The sequence below is a fragment of the Pseudophryne corroboree genome, chromosome 12 (genome assembly GCF_028390025.1).
Source record: "Pseudophryne corroboree isolate aPseCor3 chromosome 12, aPseCor3.hap2, whole genome shotgun sequence".
Classification (NCBI taxonomy): Eukaryota; Metazoa; Chordata; class Amphibia; order Anura; family Myobatrachidae; genus Pseudophryne; species Pseudophryne corroboree.
This window is the reverse complement of record NC_086455.1, coordinates 113518935-113544798: the sequence shown is the minus strand read 5'-3', so window position 1 is coordinate 113544798 and position 25864 is coordinate 113518935. Positions and strand designations below refer to the sequence as shown.

At 48.7% G+C, this 25864-nt stretch overlaps 1 protein-coding gene across 5 annotated transcripts in view; it reads left to right on the top strand.

Annotated features, from left to right (window-relative positions):
- EAPP (E2F associated phosphoprotein) overlaps window positions 1–25864 on the top strand; it is a 49276-nt gene that overhangs the window by 4286 nt on the left and 19126 nt on the right. For all 5 annotated transcript variants that reach the window (XM_063947874.1, XM_063947872.1, XM_063947873.1 and 2 more), the window contains one exon: window positions 22499–22588. In XM_063947874.1, coding sequence (XP_063803944.1) covers window positions 22499–22588 — 90 coding nt within the window. The remainder of the gene's footprint in view (window positions 1–22498; window positions 22589–25864) is intronic.

Here is a 25864-nt window from a genome sequence, read left to right as displayed (position 1 = left end):
CACATTAGCGCAAATATGCGGGCCCATGTACCGCGGCCAGGTGACTTCATCACATGGGTCCCTAACATCCCTAATATTATCACATTCTATAAATTTATACAGGACTTACCTCTAAATGTGGCCATATCAATGTGTGATCTGAAATGCAGGAACCCAGCTAATTAAAACACCTGAGGGTGAATGGGAGGGGTGCCAACACCAGAGGAAGGAAGCCTTGCCTTCCAGTGTACAATATATACACAAATATAGTGGAAAATAGGGGGGAACCTGGATTGCACATCCTATTACTAAAGATATCAAGAGATGCTAAAAAAAAAGGATAGAAACGGGTAGGAGCATACAGAAGCAAGTCACATCCATGATCCGGTACGAAAGCTACAAGTAAGCAAAGAGTCATTGAATGGGAGAAAGTTTACTTTAAACCAGCTATTAACATGAGTGAAGTGTTAATTACAGGGTCACTGAGGATGTGTATGATGGGTCTACGAGTTGGGTTCTTAAACTTTGATTCTTAAACTTTTCTACCCTGGGCAGCATATCTAGCCTCAAGAACTATCTGGCAAGAGTGGACTAAGTGCCAGGGCACTGTCTGGACCCCCGCCAGTATAAATTTTTTTTTTTTTTTTAAAGAGCGGGTCTGAAGTGCGCCATTACAGGGGCGGAGCTTAGCCCACACAGCCCAGCGCCATTTTCTCTACACAAGGCTGCAGAGACGCTGGTCCTTCCTCACACTGCTGTACAAGTAACAGGGTGCAAAATGGGGTGGGGGGGGGGGGCACAGTGATTTTGGTGTATTATATGTAAATTATAAAAGCGCTGCAGGTCTGGGGCATTTTCTATGGTGTTTCAGACCGGGATTGGGCGCTGGGGTGTGAGCTGTCAATAACTCCCTCTGTGTCTCTCTGACAGGCTTTACTGTGGGTCTGTCCCCTATAGGCCCAGTGTGGCTGCATGTGTTTGGTGCACGTGTGTCGACATGTCTGAGGCGGAGTGCTCTTCCCAGGAGGAGACTGTTAGGGACACAAACGGCTGTGGGAGTGACCCTGTCGGCACCGCCGACACCTGATTGGGTGAATGTGTTGAGTGCTTTGAATGCTAATGTAGCTCTGATAAATAAGAGATTGGATATATCTGAGTCTCAGAACCAGGCATGGAAGAAATCCGTAGAGGATGTGTTGTTTCAAGTCCAGACCCCCTCGGGGTCACAAAAACGTTCATTTGCCCAGCTGGCTGACATGGATACCGACACGGACACTGACTCAAGTGTCGACTATAGTGATACCAGATTAGATCCAAAACTGGCAAAGAGCATTCAGTACATGATTGTGGCAATAAAAGACGTATTACATATCACTGAGGACCCTGCTGTTCCTGATACTAGGGTCTGTATGTATAAAGGAAAGAAACCTGAGGTAACGTTTCCTCCCTCTCATGAACGGAACACGCTTTATGAAAAGGTTTGGGAACATCCTGACAAAAAGTTTCAGATTCCCAAAAGGATTCCAGTGGCGTATCCGTTTCCCTCTGGGGATAGGGAAATATGGGAGTCACGCCCCATTGTGGACAAAGCTCTATCTCGGCTGTCCAAAAAGGTGGCTCTTCCGTCCCCTGACACGGCAGCCCTAAAGGATCCTGCGGATTGTAGGCAGGAAAATACATTGAAATCCATTTATGTCACCATGGGTACGCTACTCAGACCAGCCATTGCATCTGCGTGGGTGAGTAGCGCTATCGAAAAATGGGCAGATAACTTGTCATCTGAAATAGATACCCTGGATAGGGATAGCGTTCTTTTGACACTAGGTTATATCAGGGATGCTGCAGTCTACCTAAAGGAAGCTGCGAGGGATATTGCCCTCTTGGGATCAAGGGCCAATGCCATGGCAGTCTCAGCTAGGAGAGCATTGTGGATTCATCAATGGAATGCTGATGCTAACTCTAAGAAAGCTATGGAGTCTCTACCGTATAAAGGTAGGGTATTGTTTGGTGACAGCCTCGCTGATTTGGTATCTACAGATACTGCGGGTAAGTCGTCATTTTTACCTTATGTGCCTGTACCACAAAAGAAAGCACACCACTATCAGAGAAAATTCCGGTGGTCTTCCTTCCTTGCTACTAGAGGAAAGGGAAAAGGTAAATGATCACCGGCCGTGGCCGGTTCCCAGGAGCAGTCCTCCCCGACTTCTGCCAAATCCACCACATGACACTGGGGCTCCTCTGCGGGAGTCCGCACCGGTGTGGGCACGTCTCAAGCTCTTCAGTCAGTTCTGGGCTCGTTCGGCCCTGGACCCATGGGTTTTAGAAATAGTGTCCCAGGGGTACAAGCTGGAGTTTCAAGACGTTCTCCCGTCACCAATTTTTAAAATCTGCCTTACCAGCTTCTCTTCCGGGCAGGGAGGTGATATGCGCCGCAATACAAAAATTGTGTCACAATGAAGTCATTGTCAGGGTTCCCCCGTCGCAACAGGGAGAAGGCTTTTACTGATAAAGGCAAGATCCAAGGACCAATTACTGCAGAACATTACGCTCTCCCTGACAATTCTGCAGCAACATGGTTGGCTCCTAAACTTGCCAAAATCACAGTTGGTTCCGACGAGACGACTGTCGTTTTTGGGAATGATTCTGGACACAGAATTACAGAGAGTTTTTCTTCCAGTAGAAAAGGCTCTGGAAATTCAGAACCTGGTCAATCAAATTCTGAAACCAGCAAAAGTATCGATCCATCAATGCACTCGGTTGCTGGGGAAGATGGTGGCGGCCTATGAGGCCATTCAGTTTGGCAGATTCCATGCCAGAGTGTTTCAGTGGGACCTGTTGGACAAGTGGTCCGGGTCCCATCTGCACATGCACCGAAGGATAATCCTGTCTTCCAAGACCAGAATCTCACTCCTGTGGTGGCTGCACAGCTCTCACCTCCTAGAGGGACGCAGGTTCGGGATCCAGGACTGGATCTTAGTGACCACGGATGCGAGTCTCCGAGGCTGGGGAGCAGTCACACAGGGGGAAAGCTTCCAGGGAAGATGGTCAAGCCAGGAAATTTGTCTACACATAAACGTTCTGGAGCTAAGGGCCATTTACAACAGCCTTCTGCAAGCGGAACATCTTCTTCGCAATCGGCCCGTCTTGATTCAGTCGGACAACATCACAGCAGTAGCGTACATAAACCGCCAGGGCGGAACAAAGAGCAGAGCGGCAATGGCAGAGGCCACAAAGGTTCTCCACTGGGCGGAAAGGCATACAAGCACTCTGTCAGTGATCTTCATTCCAGGAGTGGACAACTGGGAAGCAGACTTCCTCAGCAGACACGATCTCCATCCAGGAGAGTGGGGTCTTCATCAAGAGGTCTTTGCAGAAGTGACAAGTCTTTGGGGAATTCCTCAAATAGACATGATGGCATCTCGCCTCAACAAGAAACTTCAGAGATATTGTTCCAGGTCGAGAGACCCTCAAGCAATAGCAGTGGACGCCCTAGTGACACCGTGGGTGTTTCAGTCTGTGTATGTGTTTCCTCCGCTTCCACTCGTTCCAAAAGTAATAAAGATCATAAGAACAACAAAGGTTCAAGCGATCCTCATTGTTCCAGACTGGCCAAGGAGGGCTTGGTATCCAGGGGTGGTAGTCATGTGACCGCCGGTCGGCTGACCGACAGTCACATGACCTCCTCCGTGAGACCGACGGCTCACTATCCCGATGGTCGGCATACCGACCAACAGGGACTATTTCCACTCGTGGGTGTCCACGACACCCATAGAGTGGGAATAGAACCCGTGGCGACCGCAGGTCGCCACCGAGCCCGCAGCGTGGCGAGCGCAGCGAGCCCGCAAGGGGCTTGCTGCACTCGCCCCTCCCCGCCGGGATACCGGCGTCGGTATGCTGCCGGGATCCCGGCGTCGGTAAGGTGACCGGCGGTCAGGAGACCGCCGGTCACCCGTACTACACCCGGTATCCAGATCTTCAGGAATTACTTATAGGAGATCCCTGGCCTCTTCCTCTGAGGGAGGATCTGTTACAGCAGGGGCCGTGCGTGTTCCAAGACTTACCGCGACTTCGTTTGACGGCTTGGAGGTTGAACGCCGGATCCTAGCCCGAAAGGGTATTCCCAAGGAAGTCATCCCCACTCTTATTCAGGCCAGGAAAGGAGTAACGTCTAAACATTACCACCGTATTTGGAGAAAATACGTGTCTTGGTGTGAATCCAAGAAGGCTCCTACGGAAGAATTTCAGCCGGTGTGGATGCGGGCCTAAAGTTAGGCTCCATTAAAGTACAAATTTCAGCCTTATCGGTTTTCTTCCAAAAACAATTGGCCTCCCTTCCAGAAGTTCAGACTTTTGTGAAAGGCGTGTTGCACATCCAACCTCCCTTTGTGCACCGTGGGATCTTAACGTGGTGTTGCAATTCCTTCAATCTCATTGGTTTGAGCCTTTACAAAAGGTGGAGTTGAAATTCCTCACTTGGAAAGTGGTCATGCTGTTGGCCTTGGCATCTGCAAGGCGGGTGTCTGAATTGGCGGCCTTGTCTCACAAGAGCCCTTATTTGAACTTCCATGAGGCTAGAGCAGAGTTGAGGACTCGTCAGCAATTTCTGCCGAAAGTGGTTTCGTTGTTCCACTTGAACCAACCTATTGTGGTGCCAGTGGCTACTGACGCCTTGCTGGAATCTAAGTTTCTCGACGTTGTCAGAGCTTTGAAAATTTATGTGGCCAGAACTGCTCAGTTTAGGAAAATGGAGGCTCTGTTTGTCCTGTATGCTCACAACAAAATTGTGGCTCCTGCTTCCAAGCAGACTATTGCACGCTGGATCTGTCATACGATTCAGCAGGCTCATTCTACGGCTGGATTGCCGTTACCGAAATCGGTGAAGGCCCATTCTACCAGAAAGGTGGGCTCGTCCTGGGCGGCTGCCCGGGGGGTCTCGGCATTACAACTTTGCAGAGCGACTACTTGGTCGGGTTCAAACACCTTTGCGAAGTTCTACAAGTTTGACACCCTGGCTGATGAGGACCTCATGTTTGGTCAATCGGTGCTACAGAATCATCCGCACTCTCCCGCCCGTTCTAGAGCTTTGGTATAAACCCCATGGTTCTTGAAGTGACCCCAGCATCCTCTAGGACGTATGAGAAAATAGGATTTTCTCTAACGTCCTAGTGGATACTGGGGACTCCGAAAGGACCATGGGGAATAGCGGCTCCGCAGGAGACTGGGCACAAAGTAAAAGCTTTAGGACTAGCTGGTGTGCTTGGCTCCTCCCCCTATGACCCTCCTCCAAGCCTCAGTTAAGATTTTGTGCCCGAACGAGAAGGGTGCAATCTAGGTGGCTCTCCTGAGCTGCTTAGAGTAAAAGTTTAAATAGGTTTTTTATTTTTCAGTGAGACCTGCTGGCAGCAGGCTCACTGCATCGAGGGACTAAGGGGAGAAGAAGCGAACTCACCTGCGTGCAGAGTGGATTGGGCTTCTTAGGCTACTGGACATTAGCTCCAGAGGGACGATCACAGGCCCAGCCATGGATGGGTCCCGGAGCCGCGCCGCCGGCCCCCTTACAGATGCTGAAGCAAGAAGAGGTCCATAAATCGGCGGCAGAAGACTTTCCTGTCTTCATAAGGTAGCGCACAGCACTGCAGCTGTGCGCCATTGCTCTCAGCACACTTCACACTTCGGTCACTGAGGGTGCAGGGCGCTGGGGGGGGGGGCGCCCTGGGAAGCAATGAATTTACCTTATTTGGCAAAAAATACATCACATATAGCTCCTGGGCTATATGGATGTATTTAACCCCTGCCAGTTTTCCAGAAAAAAGCGGGAGAAGAGCCCGCCGTGAAGGGGGCGGGGCCTATCTCCTCAGCACACAGCGCCATTTTTCCCACACAGCTCCGCTGGTAGGAAGGCTCCCAGAATCTCCCCTGCATCCTGCAACTACAGAAACAGGGTAAAAAAGAGAGGGGGGCACTTATTTGGCAAAATAACAGATATAAGCAGCTATAAGGGATAGACACTTATTGTAAGGTTGTCCCTATACATATATAGCGCTCTGGTGTGTGCTGGCAAACTCTCCCTCTGTCTCCCCAAGGGGCTAAGTGGGTCCTGTCCTCTATCAGAGCATTCCCTGTGTGTGTGCTGGGTGTCGGTACGTGTGTGTCGACATGTATGAGGAGGAAAATGATGTGGAGGCGGAGCAATTGCCTATAATGGTGATGTCACCCCCTAGGGAGTCGACACCTGAATGGATGGCCGTAATTAAGGAATTACGTGACAGTGTCGGCACGTTACAGAAAACTGTTGACGACATGAGACAGCCGGCAGCTCAGTTAGGTGCCTGTCCAGGCGTCTCAAACACCGTCAGGGGCTATTAAACGCCCGTTACCTCAGTGGGTCGACACGGACACAGACACTGACTCCAGTGTCGACGGTGAAGAAACAAACGTATTTTCCAGTAGGGCCACACGTTACATGATCACGGCAATGAAGGAGGTTTTGCACATCTCTGATACTGCAAGTACCACAAAAAGGGGTATTATGTGGGGTGTGAAAAAACTACCCGTAGTTTTTCCTGAGTCAGATGAATTGAATGAAGTGTGTGATGAAGCGTGGGTTACCCCCGACAAAAAACTGCTAATTTCTAAAAAATTATTGGCACTATATCCCTTCCCACCAGAGGTTAGGGCTCGTTGGGAAACACCCCCTACGGGGGATAAGGCGCTCACACGCTTATCAAAACAAGTGGCGTTACCGTCTCCAGAAACGGCCGCCCTTAAGGAGCCAGCAGATAGGAGGCTGGAAAATATCCTTAAAAGTATATACACTCATACTGGTGTTATACTGCGACCAGCAATCGCCTCAGCCTGGATGTGCAGTGCTGGGGTGGCTTGGTCGGATTCCCTGACTGAAAATATTGATACCCTGGACAGGGACAATATATTTTCTCTATCGTCCTAGTGGATGCTGGGGTTCCTGAAAGGACCATGGGGAATAGCGGCTCCGCAGGAGACAGGGCACAAAAAGTAAAGCTTTTCCGATCAGGTGGTGTGCACTGGCTCCTCCCCCTATGACCCTCCTCCAGACTCCTGTTAGATTTTTGTGCCCGGCCGAGAAGGGTGCAATCTAGGTGGCTCTCCTAAAGAGCTGCTTAGAGAAAGTTTAGCTAGGTTTTTTATGTTACAGTGATTCCTGCTGGCAACAGGATCACTGCAGCGAGGGACTGAGGGGAGAAGGAGTCAACTCACCTGCGTGCAGGATGGATTGGCTTCTTGGCTACTGGACATCAAGCTCCAGAGGGACGATCACAGGTACAGCCTGGATGGTCACCGGAGCCGCGCCGCCGGCCCCCTTGCAGATGCTGAAGACAGAAGAGGTCCAGAATCGGCGGCTGAAGACTCCTGCAGTCTTCTAAAGGTAGCGCACAGCACTGCAGCTGTGCGCCATTTTCCTCTCAGCACACTTCACACGGCAGTCACTGAGGGTGCAGGGCGCTGGGAGGGGGGCGCCCTGGGAGGCAAATGAGTACCTATAAAGGCTAAAAATACCTCACATATAGCCCTAGAGGCTATATGGAGATATTTAACCCCTGCCTGATTTCTCAAAATAGCGGGAGACGAGCCCGCCGGAAAAGGGGCGGGGCCTATCTCCTCAGCACACGGCGCCATTTCCTCTCACAGCTCCGCTGGTCAGGACGGCTCCCAGGTCTCTCCCCTGCACTGCACTACAGAAACAGGGTAAAACAGAGAGGGGGGGCAAATTTATGGCGATATTTTTATATAACAAAGCAGCTATAGGGGAGCACTTATTATAAGGCTATCCCTGATATATATATAGCGCTTTTGGTGTGTGCTGGCAAACTCTCCCTCTGTCTCCCCAAAGGGCTAGTGGGTCCTGTCTTCATTAGGAGCATTCCCTGTGTGTCTGCTGTGTGTCGGTACGTGTGTGTCGACATGTATGAGGACGATATTGGTGTGGAGGCGGAGCAATTGCCAAATATGGGGATGTCACCTCCTAGGGGGTCGACACCAGAATGGATGCCTTTATTTATGGAACTACGGGATAGTGTCAACACGCTAAAGCAGTCGTTTGACGAAATGAGACGGCCGGACAATCAATTAGTGCCTGTCCAGGCGACTCAAACACCGTCAGGGGCTGTGAAACGCCCTTTGCCTCAGTCGGTCGACACAGACCCAGACACAGGCGATGACTCCAGTGGTGACGGTGACGAATCAACCGTATTTTCCAGTAGGGCCACACGTTATATGATTTTGGCAATGAAGGAGGCGTTACATTTAGCTGATACTACAGGTACCACTAAACAGGGTATTATGTGGGGTATGAAAAAACTACCTATAGTTTTTCCTGAATCAGAAGAACTAAATGACGTGTGTAATGAAGCGTGGGTTGCCCCTGATAAAAAGCTGATAATTTCAAAGAAATTATTGGCATTATACCCTTTCCCGCCAGAGGTTAGGGAGCGCTGGGAAACACCTCCTAGGGTGGACAAGGCGCTAACACGCTTATCTAAACAAGTGGCGTTACCCTCTCCTGAGACGGCCGCACTTAAAGATCCATCAGATAGGAGGATGGAAAATATCCAAAAAAGTATATACACACATGCAGGTGTTATACTACGACCAGCTGTAGCAACTGCCTGGATGGGCAGTGCGGGGGTAGTTTGGTCAGAATCCCTGATTGAAAATATTGATACCCTGGACAGGGACAATATTTTACTGTCGTTAGAACAAATAAAGGATGCATTTCTTTATATGCGTGATGCACAGAGGGATATATGCACACTGGCATCACGGGTAAGTGCTATGTCCATTTCGGCCAGAAGAGCTTTATGGACGCGACAGTGGACAGGCGATGCGGATTCAAAACGGCATATGGAAGTTTTGCCGTATAAGGGGGAGGAGTTATTTGGAGTCGGTCTATCAGATTTGGTGGCCACGGCTACAGCCGGGAAATCCACCTTTCTACCTCAAGTCACTCCCCAACAGAAAAAGGCACCGACTTTTCAACCGCAGCCCTTTCGTTCCTTTAAAAATAAGAGAGCAAAGGGCTATTCATATTTGCCACGAGGCAAAGGTCGAGGGAAGAGACAGCAACACGCAGCTCCTTCCCAGGATCAGAAGCCCTCCCCGGCTTCTACAAAAGCCTCAGCATGACGCTGGGGCTTCTCAAGCGGACTCGGGGACGGTGGGCGGTCGTCTCAAAAATTACAGCGCGCAGTGGGCTCACTCGCAAGTAGATCCCTGGATCCTGCAGATAATATCTCAGGGATACAGGTTGGAATTAGAGACAGATCCACCTCGCCGTTTCCTGAGGTCTGCTTTACCAACGTCCCCCTCTGAAAGGGAGACGGTGTTGGAAGCCATTCACAAGCTGTACTCTCAGCAGGTGATAGTCAAGGTACCTCTTCTGCAACAAGGGAAGGGGTATTATTCCACTCTTTTTGTGGTACCGAAGCCGGATGGCTCGGTAAGGCCTATTCTAAATCTGAAGTCCTTGAACCTGTACATAAAGAAGTTCAAGTTCAAAATGGAGTCACTCAGAGCAGTGATAGCGAACCTGGAAGAGGGGGACTTTATGGTATCCTTGGACATCAAGGATGCGTATCTCCACGTTCCAATTTACCCCTCACACCAGGGGTACCTCAGGTTCGTTGTACAAAACTGTCACTATCAGTTTCAGACGCTGCCGTTCGGATTGTCCACGGCACCTCGGATCTTTACAAAGGTAATGGCCGAGATGATGATTCTTCTTCGAAGAAAAGGCGTATTAATTATCCCATACTTGGACGATCTCCTAATAAGGGCGAGGTCCAGAGAACAGCTAGAGATGGGATTAGCACTGTCTCAAGAAGTGCTAAAACAGCACGGGTGGATTCTGAATATTCCAAAATCCCAGTTAATGCCGACAACTCGTCTGCTGTTCCTAGGGATGATTCTGGACACGGTTCAGAAAAAGGTTTTTCTCCCGGAGGAAAAAGCCAAGGAGTTATCCGAGCTTGTCAGGAACCTCCTAAAACCAGGAAAGGTGTCTGTACATCAATGCACAAGAGTCCTGGGAAAAATGGTGGCTTCTTACGAAGCGATTCCATTCGGCAGATTCCACGCAAGAATTTTCCAAAGGGATCTGTTGGACAAATGGTCAGGGTCGCATCTTCAGATGCACCTACGGATAACCCTGTCTCCAAGGACAAGGGTGTCTCTTCTGTGGTGGTTGCAGAGTGCTCATCTATTGGAGGGCCGCAGATTCGGCATACAGGATTGGATCCTGGTGACCACGGACGCCAGCCTGAGAGGCTGGGGAGCAGTCACACAAGGAAGAAACTTCCAGGGAGTATGGACGAGCCTGGAAACGTCTCTTCACATAAACATTCTGGAACTAAGAGCAATATACAATGCTCTAAACCAGGCAGAACCTCTGCTTCAGGGAAAACCGGTATTGATCCAGTCGGACAACATCACGGCAGTCGCCCATGTGAACAGACAGGGCGGCACAAGAAGCAGGAGGGCAATGGCAGAAGCTGCAAGGATTCTTCGCTGGGCAGAGAATCATGTGATAGCACTGTCAGCAGTGTTCATCCCGGGAGTGGACAACTGGGAAGCAGACTTCCTCAGCAGACACGATCTTCACCCGGGAGAGTGGGGACTTCATCCAGAAGTCTTCCACATGCTGGTAACCCGTTGGGAAAGACCAATGGTGGACATGATGGCGTCTCGCCTCAACAAAAAACTGGACAGGTATTGCGCCAGGTCAAGAGATCCGCAGGCAATAGCTGTGGACGCGCTGGTAACGCCTTGGGTGTACCAGTCGGTGTATGTGTTTCCTCCTCTGCCTCTCATACCAAAAGTATTGAGAATTATACGGCAAAGAGGCGTAAGAACGATACTAGTGGTTCCGGATTGGCCAAGGAGGACTTGGTACCCGGAACTTCAAGAGATGATCACGGAAGATCCGTGGCCTCTACCTCTAAGGAGGGACTTGCTTCAGCAGGGTCCCTGTCTGTTTCAAGACTTACCGCGGCTGCGTTTGACGGCATGGCGGTTGAACGCCGGATCCTAAAGGAAAGAGGCATGCCGGAAGTAGTCATTCCTACTTTGATTAAAGCAAGGAAGGAAGTAACCGTGCAACATTATCACCGAATTTGGCGAAAATATGTTGCGTGGTGCGAAGATCGGAGTGCTCCGACGGAGGAATTTCAACTGGGTCGATTCCTACATTTCCTGCAATCAGGATTGTCAATGGGTCTCAAATTGGGATCTATTAAGGTTCAAATTTCGGCCCTGTCGATTTTCTTTCAAAAAGAATTGGCTTCAGTCCCTGAAGTCCAGACCTTTGTTAAGGGAGTGCTGCATATACAGCCTCCTGTGGTGCCTCCAGTGGCACCGTGGGATCTAAATGTGGTTTTGGACTTCCTAAAATCTCATTGGTTTGAACCACTAAAAAAGGTGGATTTGAAATATCTCACATGGAAAGTGACCATGCTTCTAGCCCTGGCTTCTGCCAGGAGAGTGTCAGAATTGGCAGCTTTATCTTACAAAAGCCCATATCTGATTTTCCATTCGGACAGGGCAGAACTGCGGACTCGTCCGCATTTTCTCCCTAAGGTGGTGTCAGCATTTCATCTGAACCAGCCTATTGTAGTGCCTGCGGCTACTAGTGACTTGGAGGACTCCAAGTTACTGGACGTTGTCAGAGCATTAAAAATATATATTGCAAGGACAGCTGGAGTCAGAAAATCTGACTCGTTGTTTATATTGTATGCACCCAACAAGATGGGTGCTCCTGCGTCTAAGCAGACGATTGCTCGTTGGATCTGTAGCACAATCCAACTTGCACATTCTGTGGCAGGCTTGCCACAGCCTAAATCTGTAAAGGCCCACTCCACAAGGAAGGTGGGCTCATCTTGGGCGGCTGCCCGAGGGGTCTCGGCATTACAACTTTGCCGAGCAGCTACGTGGTCAGGGGAGAACACGTTTGTAAAATTTTACAAATTTGATACTCTGGCTAAGGAGGACCTGGAGTTCTCTCATTCGGTGCTGCAGAGTCATCCGCACTCTCCCGCCCGTTTGGGAGCTTTGGTATAATCCCCATGGTCCTTTCAGGAACCCCAGCATCCACTAGGACGATAGAGAAAATAAGATTTTACTTACCGATAAATCTATTTCTCGGAGTCCGTAGTGGATGCTGGGCGCCCATCCCAAGTGCGTATTATCTGCATAAATTGTACATAGTTATTGTTAACTAATTCGGGTTATTGTTGAAGGAAGCCATCTTTCAGAGGCTCCGCTGTTATCATACTGTTAACTGGGTTTAGATCACAAGTTGTACGGTGTGATTGGTGTGGCTGGTATGAGTCTTACCCGGGATTCAAAATCCTCCCTTATTGTGTACGCTCGTCCGGGCACAGTACCTAACTGGAGTCTGGAGGAGGGTCATAGGGGGAGGAGCCAGTGCACACCACCTGATCGGAAAAGCTTTACTTTTTGTGCCCTGTCTCCTGCGGAGCCGCTATTCCCCATGGTCCTTTCAGGAACCCCAGCATCCACTACGGACTCCGAGAAATAGATTTATCGGTAAGTAAAATCTTATTATTGACTATAGAGCATTTAAAGGATGCATTCCTATATATGCGAGATGCACAGAGAGACATTTGCACTCTGGCATCAAGAGTAAGTGCGATGTCCATTTCTGCCAGAAGAGGATTATGGACGCGACAGTGGTCAGGGGATGCGGATTCCAAACGGCATATGGAAGTATTGCCGTATAAAGGGGAGGAGTTATTTGGGGGCGGTCTATCGGACCTGGTGGCCACGGCAACGGCTGGGAAATCCACCTTTCTCTGACGTCCTAGTGGATGCTGGGAACTCCGTAAGGACCATGGGGAATAGCGGCTCCGCAGGAGTCTGGGCACATCTAAAGAAAGCTTTAGGATCACCTGGTGTGCACTGGCTCCTCCCCCTATGACCCTCCTCCAAGCCTCAGTTAGATTTCTGTGCCCGACGAGAAGGGTGCACACTAGGGGCTCTCCTGAGCTCTTTGTGAAAGTTTTAGTTTAGGTTTATTATTTTCAGTGAGACCTGCTGGCAACAGGCTCACTGCATCGAGGGACTAAGGGGAGAAGAAGCGAACTCACCTGCGTGCAGAGTGGATTGGGCTTCTTGGCTACTGGACATTAGCTCCAGAGGGACGATCACAGGTTCAGCCTGGATGGGTCCCGGAGCCGCGCCGCCGGCCCCCTTACAGAGCCAGAAGAGCGAAGAGGTCCGGAAAATCGGCGGCAGAAGACGATCCTGTCTTCAGATAAGGTAGCGCACAGCACCGCAGCTGTGCGCCATTGCTCTCAGCACACTTCACACTCCGGTCACTGAGGGTGCAGGGCGCTGGGGGGGCAGCGCCCTGAGACGCAATAAATCGATAAAAACCTTATATGGCTAAAATAAATGCATCACATATAACTCCTGGGCTATATGGATGCATTTAACCCCTGCCAAAACATACAGAAAAACGGATGATAAGGACGCCGAGAAAGGGGCGGAGTCTTTCTCCTCAGCACACTGGCGCCATTTTCCCTCACAGCTCAGTTGGAGGGAAGCTCCCTGGCTCTCCCCTGCAGTCACTACACTACAGAAAGGGGTTAAAAAAGAGAGGGGGGCACAAATTAGGCGCAGTATAAACAATACAGCAGCTATAAAGGGAAAAACACTTATATAAGGTTATCCCTGTATATATATATATAGCGCTCTGGTGTGTGCTGGCAAACTCTCCCTCTGTCTCCCCAAAGGGCTAGTGGGTCCTGTCCTCTATCAGAGCATTCCCTGTGTGTGTGCTGTGTGTCGGTACGTTTGTGTCGACATGTATGAGGAGAAAAATGATGTGGAGACGGAGTAGAGTGTCTGTAATAGTGTTGTCACCCCCTAGGGGGTCGACACCTGAGTGGATGTACTGTTGAAATTGCGTGACAGTGTCAGCTTTGTATAAAAGACAGTGGTTGACATGAGACAGCCGGCTACCCAGCTTGTGCATGTCCAGACGTCTCATACAGGGGCTCTAAAGCGCCCGTTACCTCAGATACAGACGCCGACACGGATACTGACTCCTGTGTCGACGGTGAAGAGACAACCGTGATTTCCAATAGGGCCACACATTGCATGATTGAGGCAATGGAAAATGTTTACACTTTTCTGATAATATGAATACCACCAAAAAAGGGGTATTATGTTTGGTGAGGAAAAACTTCCTGTAGTTTTCCTGAATCTGAAAAATAAAATGAGGTGTGTGATGATGCGTGGGTTTCCCCCCGATAACAATTGATAATTTCTAAAAAGTTATTGGCAGTATACCTTTTCCCGCCAGAGGTTAGGGTGCGTTGGGAAACACCCCCTACGGGGGATAAGGCGCTCACACGCTTGTAAGAACAAGGGCTCTACCCTCTCTTGAGATGGCCGCCCTTAAGGATCCTGCTAATAAAAAGCAGGAGGGTATCCTAAAATGTATTTACACACATACTGGTGTTATACTGCGACCAGCAATCGCCTCAGCCTGGATGTGCAGTGCTGGGTTGGCGTGGTCGGATTCCCTGACTGGAAATATTGATATCCTAGATAAGGACAGTATATTATTGCCTATAGAGCAATTAAAAGATGCATTTCTATATATGCATGATGCACAGCGGAATATTTGCCGACTGGCATCAAGTATAAGTGCGTTGTATTCTACCAGTAAAGTGGTCAGGGATTCCAAACGGCATTTGGAAGTATTGCCTTAAAAAAGGGGATGTACCCTAGGTCGCCTCTCAAAATAAGACGCCGTATTATCAGGCGCAGTCCTGGTTGGCAAGCGGACAAAAGGGTTCCTCTTTTCTACTCGTGACAGAGGGAGAGGAAAATGGCTGCAGAGATCAGCCAGTTCCCAGGAACAGAAACCCTTTTCCGCCTCTGCCAAGCCCTCAGTATGACGCTAGGGCTTTACAAGTTCAGGCACGGTGGGGGCCCGTTCTCAATGAATTTCAGTGCGCAGTGGGCTCACTCGCAAGTAGACCCCTGGATCCTTCAGGTAATATTTCAGGGGTACAAATTGGAATTCGAGACGTATTCCCCTCGCCGTTTCCAAAAGTCTGTTTTACCGACGTCTCCCGCTGACAGGGAGGCAGTTTTGGAAGCCAGTCACAAGCTGTATTCCCAGCAGGTGATAATTAAGGTACCCCTCCTGCAACAGGGAACGGGGTATTATTCCACACTATTGAGGTACCGAAGCCAGACGGCTCGGTGAGACCGATTTTAAAATCTAAAATTTTTGAACACTTACATACAGAGGTTCAAATTCAAAATTGAGTCACTCAGAGCAGTGATTGCAAACCTGGAAGAAGGGGACTACATGATGTCTCGGGACATCAAGGATGCTTACCTTCATGTCAAAATTTACCCTTCTCACCAAGGGTATCTCAGGTTATGGTACAGAACTGTCACTATCAGTTCAGACGCTGCCGTAGGGATGGTCCACGGCACCCCGGGTCTTTACTGAGGTAATGACCGAAATGATGATGATCCTTCGAAGGAAGGGAATTTTAGTTATCCTTTACTTGGACGATTCCCTGATAAGGGTAAGATCCAGGGAACAGTTGGAGATCGGTGTAGCACTATCTCAGGTAGTGTTGCGGCAGCACGATTGGATTCTCAATATTCCAAAATCGCAGCTGGTTCCGACGACTTGTCTTCTGTTCCTAGGGATGATCCTGGATACAGTCCAGAAAGAAGGTGTTTCTCCCGGAGGAGAAAGCCAGGGAGTTATCCGAGCTAGTCAGGAACCTCCTAAAACCGAACCAAGTCTCAGTGCATCAATGCACAAGGGTTCTGGGTAAAAATGGTGGCTTCCTACGAAGCAATCCCATTCGGCAGATTCCACGCAAGACTTTCCAGTGGAACCTACTGGACAAATGGTCCGGGTCGCATCTTCAGATGCATCAGCGGATAACCCTGTCACCAGGGACAAGGGTATCCCTCCTGTGGTGGTTGCAGAGTGCTCATCTTCTAGAGGGCCGCAGATTCGGCATTCGGGACTGGGTCCTGGTGACCACGGATGCCAGCCTGCGAGGCTGGGGAGCAGTCACACAGGGAAGGAATATCCAGGGCTTATGGTCAAGCCTGGAGACATCACTTCACATAAATATCCTGAAGCTAAGGGCCATTTACAATGCTCTAAGCTTAGCAAGACCTCTGCTTCAAGGTCAGCCGGTGTTGATCCAGTCGGACAACGTTACGGCAGTCACCCACGTAAACAGACAGGGTGCCACAAGAAGCAGGAGGGCAATGGCAGAAGCTGCAAGGATTCTTCGCTGGGCGAAAAACCATGTGATAGCACTGTCAGCAGTTTTCATTCCGGGAGTGGACAACTGGGAAGCAGATTTCCTCAGCACGACCTCCACCCGGGAGAGTAGGGACTTCACCCAGAAGTCTTCCACATGATTATAAACCGTTGGGAAAAACTCGACAGGTATTGCGCCAGGTCAAGGGACCCTCAGGCAATAGCTGTAGATGCTCTGGTAACACCGTGGGTGTACCAATCAGTGTATGGGTTCCCTCCTCTGCCTCTCATACCCAAGGTACTGAGATTGATAAGATGGAGAGGAGTAAGCACTATATTAGTGGCTCCGGATTGGCCAAGAAGGACTTGGTTACCGGAACTTCAAGAGATGCTCACGGAGGATCCGTGGCCTCTACCTCTAAGAAGGGACCTGCTCCAGCAAGGACCTTGTCTGTTCCAAGACTTACTGCGGCTGCGTTGACGGCATGGCGGTTGAACGCCGGATCCTGAAGGAAAAAGGCATTCCGGATGAAGTCATCCCTATCCTGATAAAAGCCAGGAAGGATGTAACCGCAAAACATTATCACCGCATTTGGCGAAAATATGTTGCGTGGTGCGAGGCCAGTAAGGCTCGACGGAGGAAATTCAACTGGGTCGATTCCTACATTTCCTGCAAACAGGAGTATCTATGGGCCTGAAATTGGGGTCCATTAAGGTTCAAATTTCGGCTCTGTCAATTTTCTTCCAAAAAAGAACTAGCTTCAGTCCCTGAAGTTCAGACATTTGTTAAAGGGGTACTGCATATACAGCCTCCTTTTGTGCCTTCAGTGGCACTTTGGGATCTCCAGGTGGTTTTTGGGTTCCAAAAGTCACATTGGTTTGACCCACTTAAATCTGTGGAGTTAAAATATCTCACAGAAAAAGTGGTCATGCTGTTGGCTCTGGCCTGGGCCAGGCGCGTGTCAGAATTGGTGGCTTTATCCTGTAAAAGCCCTTATCTGATTTTCCATTCGGACAGGGCGGAATTGAGGACTCGTCCTCCGTTTCTCCCTAAGGTGGTTTCAGCGTTCACCTGAACCAAACCTATTGTGGTGCCTGCGGCTACTAGGGACTTGGAGGACTCCAAGTTGCTAGACGTTGTCAGGACCCGGAAAATATATGTTTCCAGGACGGCTGGAGTCAGGAAATCTGACTCGCTGTTTATCCTGTATGCACCTAACTAGCTGGGTGCTCCTGCTTCTAAGCAGACGATTGCTCGTTGGATTTGTAGTACAATTCAGCTTGCACATTCTGTGGCAGGCCTGCCACATCCAAAAATCTGTAAATGCCCACTCCACAAGGAAGGTGGGCTCATCTTGGGCAGCTGCCCGAGGGGTCTCGGCTTTACAACTTTGCCGAGCAATTACTTGGTCAGGAGCAAATACGTTTGTAAAATTCTACAAATTTGATACCCTGGCTGAGGAGGACCGGGAGTTCTCTCATTGGGTGCTGCAGAGTCATCCGCACTCTCCTGCCCGTTTGGGAGCTTTGGTATAATCCCCATGGTCCTTACGGAGTTCCCAGCATCCACTAGGACGTCAGAGAAAATAAGAATTTACTTACCGATAATTCTATTTCTCGTAGTCCGTAGTGGATGCTGGGCGCCCATCCCAAGTGCGGATTGTCTGCAATACTGGTACATAATTATTGTTACCAAAAAAATTCGGGTTATTGCTGTAGTGAGCCATCTTTTCTAGAGGCTCCTCTATTATCATGCTGTTAACTGGGTTCAGATCACAAGTTGTACAGTGTGATTGGTGTGGCTGGTATGAGTCTTACCCGGGATTCAAAATCCTTCCTTATTGTGTACGCTCGTCCGGGCACAGTATCCTAACTGAGGCTTGGAGGAGGGTCATAGGGGGAGGAGCCAGTGCACACCAGGTGATCCTAAAGCTTTCTTTAGATGTGCCCAGACTCCTGCGGAGCCGCTATTCCCCATGGTCCTTACGGAGTTCCCAGCATCCACTACGGACTACGAGAAATAGAATTATCGGTAAGTAAATTCTTATTTTTTACCCCAAGTCACCTCGCAGCAGAAAAAGATACCGTCTTTTCAGGCTCAGTCCTTTCGTCCCCATAAGGGCAAGCGGGCAAAAGGCCACTCATATCTGCCCCGGGGCAGAGGAAGGGGAAAAAGACTGCAACAGACAGCTTCTTCCCACGAACAGAAGCCCTCCCCCGCTTCTGCCAAGTCCTCAGCATGACGCTGGGGCCTTACAAGCGGACTCAGGCACGGTGGGGGCCCGTCTCAAGAATTTCAGCGCGCAGTGGGCTCACTCGCAAGTGGACCCCTGGATCCTGCAGGTAGTATCTCAGGGGTACAAATTGGAATTCGAGACGTCTCCCCCTCGCCGGTTCCTGAAGTCTGCTTTACCAACGTCTACCCCCGACAGGGAGGCGGTATTGGAAGCCATTCACAAGCTGTATTCCCAGCAAGTGATAATCAAGGTACCCCTCCTACAACAGGGAAAAGGGTATTACTCCACGCTGTTTGTGGTACCGAAGCCGGACGGCTCGGTGAGACCCATTTTAAATCTGAAAGCCTTGAACACTTACATAAAAAGGTTCAAGTTCAAGATAGAGTCACTCAGAGCAGTGATAGCGAACCTGGAAGAAGGGGACTACATGGTGTCTCTGGACATCAAGGATGCTTACCTCCATGTCCCAATTTGCCCTTCTCACCAAGGGTACCTCAGGTTTGTGGTACAGAACTGTCACTATCAGTTTCAGACGCTGCCGTTTGGATTGACACCCCGGGTCTTTACCAAGGTAATGGCCGAAATGATGATTCTTCTTCGAAGAAAAGGCGTCTTAATTATCCCTTACTTGGACGATCTCCTGATAAGGGCACGGTCCAGAGAACAGTTAGAGGTCGGAGTAGCACTATCTCAAATAGTACTACGACAGCACGGATGGATTCTAAATATTCCAAAATCGCAGCTGATTCCGACGACACGTCTGCTGTTCCTAGGGATGATTCTGGACACAGTACAGAAAAAGGTGTTTCTCCCGGAAGAGAAAGCCAGGGAGTTATCCGACCTAGTCAGGAAACTCCTAAGACCAGGCCTGGGAAAGATGGTGGCTTCTTACGAAGCGATTCCATTCGGCAGATTCCACGCAAGAACTTTTCAGTTGGATCTGCTAGACAAATGGTCCGGATCGCATCTTCAAATGCATCAGCGGATAACCCTGTCTCCAAGGACAAGGGTGTCTCTCCTGTGGTGGTTACAGAGTGCTCATCTCCTAGAGGGCCGCAGATTCGGCATTCAGGATTGGGTCCTGGTGACCACGGATGCCAGCCTGAGAGGCTGGGGAGCAGTCACACAGGGAAAAAATTTCCAGGGCTTGTGGTCAAGCATGGAAACGTCACTTCACATAAATATCCTGGAACTAAGGGCCATTTACAATGCCCTAAGTCAGGCAAGGCCTCTGCTTCAGGGTCAGCCAGTATTGATCCAGTCGGACAACATCACGGCAGTCGCCCACGTAAACAGACAGGGCGGCACAAGAAGCAGGAGGGCAATGACGGAAGTGGCAAGGATTCTTCGCTGGGCGGAAAATCATGTGATGGCACTGTCAGCAGTGTTCATTCCGGGAGTGGACAACTGGGAAGCAGACTTCCTCAGCAGACACGATCTTCACCAGGGGGAGTGGGGACTTCACCCAGAAGTCTTCCACATGATTGTAAACCGTTGGGAAAAACCAAAGGTGGACATGATGGCGTCTCGCCTCAACAAAAAACTGGACAGATATTGCTCCAGGTCAAGGGACCCTCAGGCAATAGCTGTGGACGCTCTGGTAACACCGTGGGTGTACCAGTCAGTGTATGTGTTCCCTCCTCTTCCTCTCATACCAAAAGTACTGAGAATCATAAGAAGGAGAGGAGTAAAGACTATACTCGTGGCTCCGGATTGGCCAAGAAGGACTTGGTACCCGGAAATTCAAGAGATGCTCACGGAAGACCCGTGGCCTCTACCTCTAAGACAGGACCTGCTCCAGCAGGGACCATGTCTGTTCCAAGACTTACCGCGGCTGCGTTTGACGGCATGGCGGTTGAACGCCGGATCCTGAAGGAAAAAGGCATTCCGGATGAAGTCATCCCTACCCTGATCAAAGCCAGGAAGGATGTAACCGTACAACATTATCACCGTATTTGGCGTAAATATGTTGCGTGGTGCGAGGCCAGGAAGGCCCCTACGGAGGAATTTCAACTGGGTCGATTCCTGCATTTCCTGCAAACAGGACTGTCTATGGGCCTCAAATTAGGGTCCATTAAGGTTCAAATTTCGGCCCTGTCGATATTCTTCCAAAAAGAACTAGCTTCTGTTCCTGAAGTTCAGACGTTTGTCAAGGGAGTACTGCATATACAGCCTCCTTTTGTGCCTCCAGTGGCACCTTGGGATCTCAATGTAGTGTTGGGATTCCTAAAATCACATTGGTTTGAACCACTCACCACTGTGGACTTGAAATATCTCACATGGAAAGTGGTAATGCTGTTAGCCCTGGCTTCAGCCAGGCGTGTATCAGAATTGGCGGCTTTATCCTATAAAAGCCCTTACCTAATTTTTCATACGGACAGGGCAGAATTGAGGACTCGTCCTCAATTTCTCCCTAAGGTGGTTTCAGCATTTCACTTAAACCAACCTATTGTGGTGCCTGCGGCTACTAGGGACTTGGAGGATTCCAAGTTGCTGGACGTAGTCAGGGCCCTGAAAATATATGTTTCCAGGACGGCTGGAGTCAGAAAATCTGACTCGCTGTTTATCCTGTATGCACCCAACAAGCTGGGTGCTCCTGCTTCTAAGCAGACGATTGCTCGTTGGATTTGTAGTACAATTCAGCTTGCACATTCTGTGGCAGGCCTGCCACAGCCAAAATCTGTAAAAGCCCATTCCACACGGAAAGTGGGCTCATCTTGGGCGGCTGCCCGAGGGGTCCCGGCTTTACAACTTTGCCGAGCAGCTACTTGGTCAGGGGCAAACACGTTTGCTAAATTCTACAAATTTGATACCCTGGCTGAGGAGGACCTGGAGTTCTCTCATTCGGTGCTGCAGAGTCATCCGCACTCTCCCGCCCGTTTGGGACCTTTGGTATAATCCCCATGGTCCTTTCGGAGTCCCCAGCATCCACTAGGACGTTAGAGAAAATAAGAATTTACTTACCGATAATTCTATTTCTCATAGTCCGTAGTGGATGCTGGGCGCCCATCCCAAGTGCGGATTGTCTGCATTACTTGTACATAGTTATTGTTACAAAAATCGGGTTATTGTTGTTGTGAGCCATCTTTTCAGAGGCTCCTTCTGTTATCATGCTGTTAACTGGGTTCAGATCACAAGTTGTACGGTGTGATTGGTGTGGCTGGTATGAGTCTTACCCGGGATTCAAAATCCTTCCTTATTGTGTACGCTCGTCCGGGCACAGTATCCTAACTGAGGCTTGGAGGAGGGTCATAGGGGGAGGAGCCAGTGCACACCAGCTAGTCCTAAAGCTTTTACTTTGTGCCCAGTCTCCTGCGGAGCCGCTATTCCCCATGGTCCTTTCGGAGTCCCCAGCATCCACTACGGACTATGAGAAATAGAATTATCGGTAAGTAAATTCTTATTTTAATACCTACCGGTAAATCCTTTTCTCTTAGTCCGTAGAGGATGCTGGGCGCCCGTCCCAGTGCATACTGTATCTGCAGTTATTAGTTGTGGTTACACACATGTTGTGTTACGTTTATAGTCAGCCTGTTGCTGATGTTGTTCATGCCGTTGACTTGCGTTGTGTTGAATGCCATGTTGTACGGCGTGCTTGAGGTGTGAGCTGGTATGTATCTCACCTTAGTTTAACAATAAATCCTTTTCCTCGAAATGTCCGTCTCCCTGGGCACAATTCCTATAACTGGAGTCTGGAGGAGGGGCATAGAGGGAGGAGCCAGTTCACACCCCTTTGAAAGTTAAAGTTAAAGTGCCCAAGTCTCCTGCGGATCCCGTCTATACCCCATGGTTCTTGAAGTGACCCCAGCATCCTCTACGGACTAAGAGAAAAGGATTTACCGGTAGGTATTAAAATCCTATTTATTTTTTTCTTTGTTCCTCTGGTGCATTTAACCAGTATGGGAGACAAGGCTACTGAGTTTTGTTCCTTGTTTCAGTAGAGACCATGCAGTAATAGCTGTCCTGTTTGTTTCAGGTGCAGCCCCCGTCTCTGCCACCCCAGCAGAAGGCAGCAGTCAGCAGTATTATGATGATATATATTTTGACTCTGACTTGGAGGAGGAAGGTATGTTTCATGCTTATGAAATATATGTATGGTTTCTTGTTTTTGGTAATATTTTCGAGGCACTGTCTGTTATTCTTCTGGAGGATTTTGTGGGTGTGTGGGTTTTTAAAAAAATTTTTTTATACACATCAGTACTTTAAATATTTCCTTTTTTTTAATTGCACATGTACAATTTACTAATTATTTGAGATTGTTTGCTTTATTACTGAATCCAAATATATCAGTCCCATCTAAAAAGCTATTTTTGTGTGTGATTTTATCTGGAATCAGTAATATGCATATTATTCAGCTTGAGTAATACAGTTACTGCAGCTATACACAAAGGTTAGGCCGTTTATTTAACATATGTTTTAATGATGTTTCTGTTTTAGTTCAGGGTTGTACTTCAAATTTCCCTAAATGTTACTGTTCTCTTTCTCCTGTGCTTTTCAACTGTGCATTTGTATAATCCAACATAGATTTTTTATTTTTTTGTGTTACACCAGTTTACAACGCAGCTCTGCATCTAGTTAGGAGCTTTGTGTTGTATCATAGGCTTCTTTGAAGAGTGAGGGTCACAAAACCACAAATAATTAAGGCACTTTGTTGGATAAATCAACCTTTTATAACTGCTGCAAGTTTTATATTGACACACTTGCAAGTGCCGTCAAAAGAGAGAAAATCTCATGGTAAAGAAATGATAATCCCCACGCTATACTAAAAATTAATCATCTGTCTGCTTCTAGAATCATACAAGGAGGCTTTTAAATTATCACATACATTTAATAGTATATAAAAAAGGTAATAAACTAGCAATACTAGAATATGAAAACAAGCAATGAATAATAAGCAAAACTCAAAGGCAATAGTTCCTGTACGCTCAAGGTGGGTACACACTAGAGCGACGGGGATTCATTCCGACATCAGAATCAATCCCCATCAGCCCTAGATCGTGTGTACACACTGGGGCGATGCTAATGAAGGTTGGAACAAACATGTTCCATCCTTCATTAGCATAACACAGGACGCTAGCAACAACGCTTGGTTTTATGTGCAGCACAGAGAACCAAGTGTCCATCGCTAGCGTCCACGGAAGCGCTCGTTCCCCCGTACACTCTGAGCAATGTAGGTAATATGTCGTTACGAAACGTCATATTGTGCCGATATCGTTGTAGTGTGTACCCAGCTTTAGTTTGTTGCTACAGACTAATGGATAAAATACTGCAAATGTATTAGAGTAGTTGCAGTTTTATGCCGGTGGCAATACTGTAGTAGAGTTAGTAAAGTTGCAACTGTAGCATTTTAGTGTTTGCTCATCTTTGATTGTGTAAATAGGCAGCACACATAGGGAATGACAGAACTTGACCATTGTAATTAGGAAATATGTATTCTTCCTCAGATGTAAGTCCCCAATGAGATGGCTTGCCTTGTTTGTAGTGATGAGCCTGACTGCTGTGCAGTCCTATCCTGTGGGATTTCAGTGCGCACTGAGATAGTGGTCCTTCCAGAATACTGATAGAAAGATGTAGCTCTACTTAATATTCAGAGTCAGGTAGTGGTGTTTGGGTGCTGCATGTAGAAAACAGTAACAATGGGGTGGATGTGCATGTTGACGCGTTTCATTGCTTAGAAACAGGAACTTTTTCAAGACTGCTATAAATATCAATGAACAAACCAAAGAAACTGAAATCCAGTTGGTGCACATTAAGATGCAATTGGCACAAGACCCTCTAGGGGTTCCACCACGCCCCTCAATGTATGCAACTATGAGTAAATGAGGATCTCGTATAGGTACTCTGTAAAATAATAAATGTCAATATTCTCGCTCAGCGAGAGAGTTCAACAAGGTTCTGTAAAAGAATATAGAAAAAGTTCTGGAAAACTGGAATCTATAGTCCTCCTGAAGATGAAAAGTTGCTGTCTGTCTTCCTTTTATGCCAGATACCTCCTGTAGCGATATTTACATCAACCAGTTTGTTTATATGGAATGGACTCCTACCAGTTAAGAGTGAGACACCAAAGGGCCTCATACACTTACGCAACATGTCCGTCTGACATGTCGCAGGCGATCACCCCGGCAGCCTCCAGGGGGGCAGGATCAGCCACGATACATCGTATACTGTCCTTTTGCATACGATGTATCTTGGGCGATCCCAGCCATGCCTGCGGGGTCGGACATGATTGAATGTGCAGCACATTCAATCTGGAGGATCCGATCCGATGCTCACGGGAACGCGCATCGGATTGGAAACACCTCCAAAATGCCCGATTTCATCCGATATATCGGGCCGAATGCCCGAAATTGGGAATTATCGTCCTAGTGTATTAGGCCCTTAAGCCTCAAAATGCGCATCAGTGTTAAGATGGTAACCTGGGCAAAGCACCAACGGTCGGCAACCTCTGCTTCGTCATACACTATGGTAGAGTCTCCTAAGACTCTTCCACCAACATATTTGTCAAAGGCCTCAAGGTTTAGTAGACCATTTCATCTGTTTATGAATCCCACAAATGTTTTTACTCCTGCACTTTCTCTTAAGTCCTAGGGGATACTGTGGTTCCATTTAGTACCATGGGGTATAGACGGGTCCAATAGGAGCCATGGGCACTTTAAGAATTTGATAGTGTGGGTTGGCTCCTCCCTCTATGCCCCTCCTACCAGACTCCATTTAGAAAATGTGCCCAGAGGAGCCGGTCACACTTCGGAAGCTCCTGGGGGGGAGCTGCGTCTCAGTACACTGTACACAGTACCCACACTGGCAAAAACAGCCTTAAAACTTTTTTCTCTCCATTTTAAGCACCAGGTTACCTCAGCCAGTATTAACAAAAAAAAAAAGCAGGAAGACCGCGTGCCATTGAAGGGGCGGGGCTTCACTATGAGAGGATCCAGCAGCTCACCAGCGCCATTTTCCCTTTGCAATGGACACAGACTCTAGATTACCTCAGTGGTACCAGGGGGTCATAACAGGGGGGGAGCAATTATTAGTGTACTAAGTCCCCTATCAGGGTATTTAGTCTGCGACCCGCTTAACTTTGGCTTTAGCGATAAGGGCGTGGTGGGGGGCTCTTTGTGGGTTAATTGTGCTTAACTTTTTCCTGTGTGTGTGTGTGTGTGTGTGTGTGTGTGTGTGTGTGCGCTCTGTCACATTTGCATTATGTCAGGCAAAGTGTGTTTCTTGTACAGCGGAGTGTTCCTCTTCACCAGGGGGCTCACTACTGGGTACTCAGGGCAGTGCACCTTCCCAGAATAGCGGGGTCTGAACCGCAGTAGGTAAATTGCATTAAGGGAATGATCTCAAA